Source organism: Setaria viridis, chromosome 6, assembly GCF_005286985.2.
Source record: "Setaria viridis chromosome 6, Setaria_viridis_v4.0, whole genome shotgun sequence".
NCBI lineage: Eukaryota > Viridiplantae > Streptophyta > Magnoliopsida > Poales > Poaceae > Setaria > Setaria viridis.
This window is the reverse complement of record NC_048268.2, coordinates 28,405,101-28,408,887: the sequence shown is the minus strand read 5'-3', so window position 1 is coordinate 28,408,887 and position 3,787 is coordinate 28,405,101. Positions and strand designations below refer to the sequence as shown.

At 44.0% G+C, this 3,787-nt stretch overlaps 2 protein-coding genes across 2 annotated transcripts; both read right to left on the bottom strand.

The window, feature by feature from the left end:
* Positions 1–300: 300 nt before the first annotated feature.
* LOC117860373 (uncharacterized) lies at positions 301–2,343 on the bottom strand. Its single transcript, XM_034743649.2, has 3 exons — positions 2,295–2,343; positions 714–860; positions 301–617 (listed from the first exon to the last, which is right to left on the bottom strand). Exons 2-3 carry the CDS (start codon positions 856–858, stop codon positions 301–303), a joined length of 462 nt encoding a protein of 153 aa, XP_034599540.1. The 5' UTR covers positions 859–860; positions 2,295–2,343.
* LOC140223112 (uncharacterized) lies at positions 1,417–2,136 on the bottom strand. The gene has a single exon (XM_072294580.1). The coding sequence runs from the start codon at positions 2,134–2,136 to the stop codon at positions 1,417–1,419; it is 720 nt and encodes a 239-aa protein (XP_072150681.1).
* Positions 2,344–3,787: the final 1,444 nt, after the last annotated feature.

Sequence of the window (3,787 nt, the reverse complement as noted above, 5' to 3'; positions counted from 1 at the left end):
CACGTTGTGACTCAATAGAAGTGAAATTGTATGTCCCTTCAGCCAGATGGCCTACATTTGGCACAATGCATTTAGAGAAATAGGATAAGCACCTATTTTACATCATAGAGATCTGACTGGGAAAGAGGTTACTATAAAGAACTTACCATCATAGAGTTCTCCCAAAGCATCAAAGAGTGGAAAGCTTGCCTTGTTATTTTGAAACTTCTTGATTTTGGGGAAAGTCTGCATATTTGAAGAAAACAATGATCAAATACAAAATTATCACTATGAGGTTATCCATAGAATTACTTCAAAAAATTAACTTACCACCATGAGGTTCTCCCACATTGCTGCTGATCCTTCAACCATATTTCTTTGTTCATTCCATTTTGACCCACTTTGCATTCTTGCCGCTTTGAGCATTTTGTAGTACCTCTTAAGCTGACATTCTTTATCTTGAATTTGTGCCCTTGTGTACGAGACAGACTTGTTTCTCCGATGAAACTCCTTCACCATCTTGTTACACCCTTCAATGTTCCAACCGTTGTCACTTCTATAGCCACTATCTTTATACTCATGCAGAATTTCAACAAGTGATTTATCAAAAGTTGGGTTCCAGTCCGCTCTTTGTTTTCCTACATAAACAATGATCAAGCATTAGTAATAGAAATTTCATAGAATCAATAATACAAAATTGACAAGAAAGCATGAAGAAACATTAAACACTATACCTTGTGGTGAACCTCCACTCCTCTTTGCCCCACTGCATTTAGGAGAAGGGTACTTTTTGGTAGCACTTGTTGTAGGTAGGAACCTACTCAACTTTGGTGACCCCCTTGCAATCACATTGAGCTTTGCGGAGCTTTTTCCAACCATCGCTTGTCAAAGAAAAAACTTATTCATGATACAAGCTTATTAACTTATTCATCAACTTATTCATGATACAAGCTTATTAATTCATGAAGACTAATTTACATGTTGGTATTGAACCCACATTTCTTGGGCGATGGTATCTCTCAAAGCATTGCCTTGTGCAGTGCCCGAGTCATTGATTTGATCACCATTGGGTAGAGAAACAAAGTGTGTTGGATTGATATTATCCGGTTGATGATCCAACCATTCCTCATCTCCATGAAGTAATCGGATTAGATTGTGGAAGATGGCTGCAGCTACTAGTATTTTCACTTGATTTTCCAATGTATGGAATGTGGAAACTTTGAGAATGGGGAAGCGCTTCTTAAGCACTCCCAAAGTCCTTTCAACATGGTTCCTCAGTAGTGCGTGACGGTGGTTGAAGAGCTCCTTTGAGTTTTGTGGTCTTTGATGTCCAGCTCCAAATTCTTTCAAATGGTATCGAACCCCTCAATATGGAGCGAGAAAAGATGGAGTATTTGCATACCCTCCATCAGCCAGATAGAATTTGCCTGGAGGTACCTAGAAGCCCTTGCTCATAGCCGATCTTAGCACTCTGGAATCTATAATTGATCCCTCCCATCCACTAGAAATAAAAGTGATGTTGAGATCGAAATTACATGCCACCATCACATTTATGCTTAGTGTGCCCTTCCTATTCCTAAAAGGAGAATTCTTCTTAGGGGATATGGAAACGGGGATATGAGTTCCATCAATAGCACCAAGACAATTCTTGAAGAATGGATAGAATCTAGGATTATCTTGGATGTTCGGATGCACTTGATTAGGATCGGGAGACTGGAGGAAACGACGAGAAAGTGTGGGAATGAATTTCTTGAAGAAGTGGTTGATGTGACGATGAAAGGTGTCGTTGCTGTGCCCAAAGGTCACTGCAAGATCCTCATATGAGGTGTTGCGACTTAACATGTATAGGAAGAAACCCAACTTCTCCTCTATCATAATCCTTGTATCAACAACGATCCTTTTCCTTCTAAGATAAGTCGCCAACTCTTTGAAGATGTGAGGTTCCATCCTAAATGTAACTTGACAGTTCTTGATATGTCCCTCAAGGAGTCGACGAACCTTAACCTCTCCTGTTTCTTCTGATGTATGACGTTTCTTCTTTACTCCCCCTTCTCTAGCAGAACCCATCAAATATAAGGCAGGGAATAGAAACATCATCATGTCATCATCTTCTTCCTCCCTCCTCTTTCTAATACGATCTCTCAATGAGATATTCATTGCAGAACTAAAACATATAAATTTATAGTCAAATAGAAGCTAAATAGATAAAATGGAAGGCTAAACATGTTTCTAAATAGGTTTCTGTACCTATGGGATTCTGTACCTATTTTAAATAGAAAAAAAAGAAAGACTTAAACATAGACATAATTCTATACCTATTGGAGTTGGTACCGAATCCCAAGAAGGTGGAGGTTCACCTTCCCCAACTCTTAATGGTGCTAGTGGGATCTACAAGTAACAAGAAAAAGCATTAAGTTATTTTGTAAAACAGTGCACTAATACTAGTACATCAGCAAGTAGCTGTGGCAAAAAGAATTGAAAATCTAAAGCTTGAACTGCTTGACTGGAAGGGAGAATACAATCTAAAGCTTGGACACCCATGAAAATCTTGGATACAAATTAGATTGCAAATGGTACATTGTTTAAGCTAAAATATGTCATGGCGATAGACCCTGGGTCTATACTAACTTCAGTTTCTATTGGACTGCATGTTGTCATACAACAATATCAGCTGTTTGTGGCAAAGCCATTCTTCAATCTGAAATACAATGCATTATCCTCTGGTTACATATTTCTGTAACTCAAGGATTGCAATATAAAAGAGGAGCATGCATTTGATGAAAAACCAGCCACACAAATCTTAGAACAATTGAACATGTCTACTGGCACTAGCGGACCAATTCCAAAGCATCCAGAGCATCCCTGGCAATATAGAAAGCACCGAAGGAAAGCATACAAATTATGATTCTGAATGGCTATCAATCCATAATAATTTTTCAAATAATAACATATGTTGATACAGGGCCGAGACTATTTTTTAACAATACTGTCAAGCACATAACTGAAAAGCGCACAACACGACAACCACTGATTAATCAAGATAACCCGGCTCTTAGTTTACTCATTATGAATCACATCCTGTTGGGGGGAAATATTAACGACCTCTCGAAGCCCATGGAAACAACAAGGCCCAGGCCCACCTAAGGTAACAAAGACTCCCATCGGCCCAACATGGGGAGCGAGAATCACATTCCGCCTCGCCCGACCCCGTATGCCGGGTTCAGGCACCCCCAACCCGCGGAAGAGCAAGCTCCGCCTCGCCCGACCGTGGGTCTGGGGTCGGGAGCGCCCGACCCCCCGCCGCAGGTCTCCGCCTCGCCCGACCCCAGGCGTAGGTGGTCGAGCTGACCCGGGCCCGCCAGACAAGTATCCGCCTCGGGCGTGGATCTCGTGGGTCCCCCTGTCGATCTCACCATAAATGCGCCGCAAGTCTGTCAGGAAGAAGGAGGCCCGCGCCCCTCACGCAACCTGCTGCCAGTACCCATGCGCGGCCGCACAGTACAAGCTACAGTAGCTGCGGCCTCCTCCTATTCGCCGCAGGGCACTCATGGCCTGCGCCGCCCGGAGCAGGGGGAAACCTCACCCGTTCTCGCGTCCCGCGCGCCCGGCGGCAAGGATGCGATGTCCGCTCTCCGCGAGCCATCAGCAGGATGGTGGGATCCGCCGCCTCCCCCAACGGACACAAGGGTCACGACGAAATGCCATCATCACGCCCGGCGGCTACAGTCGCCGAGGAAGCCATCGACAGGACGCGACGGCAGCCACCCTCCTCCGGCAAACGCGCCGGCCGAAGTCGAAGGCCGGCGAG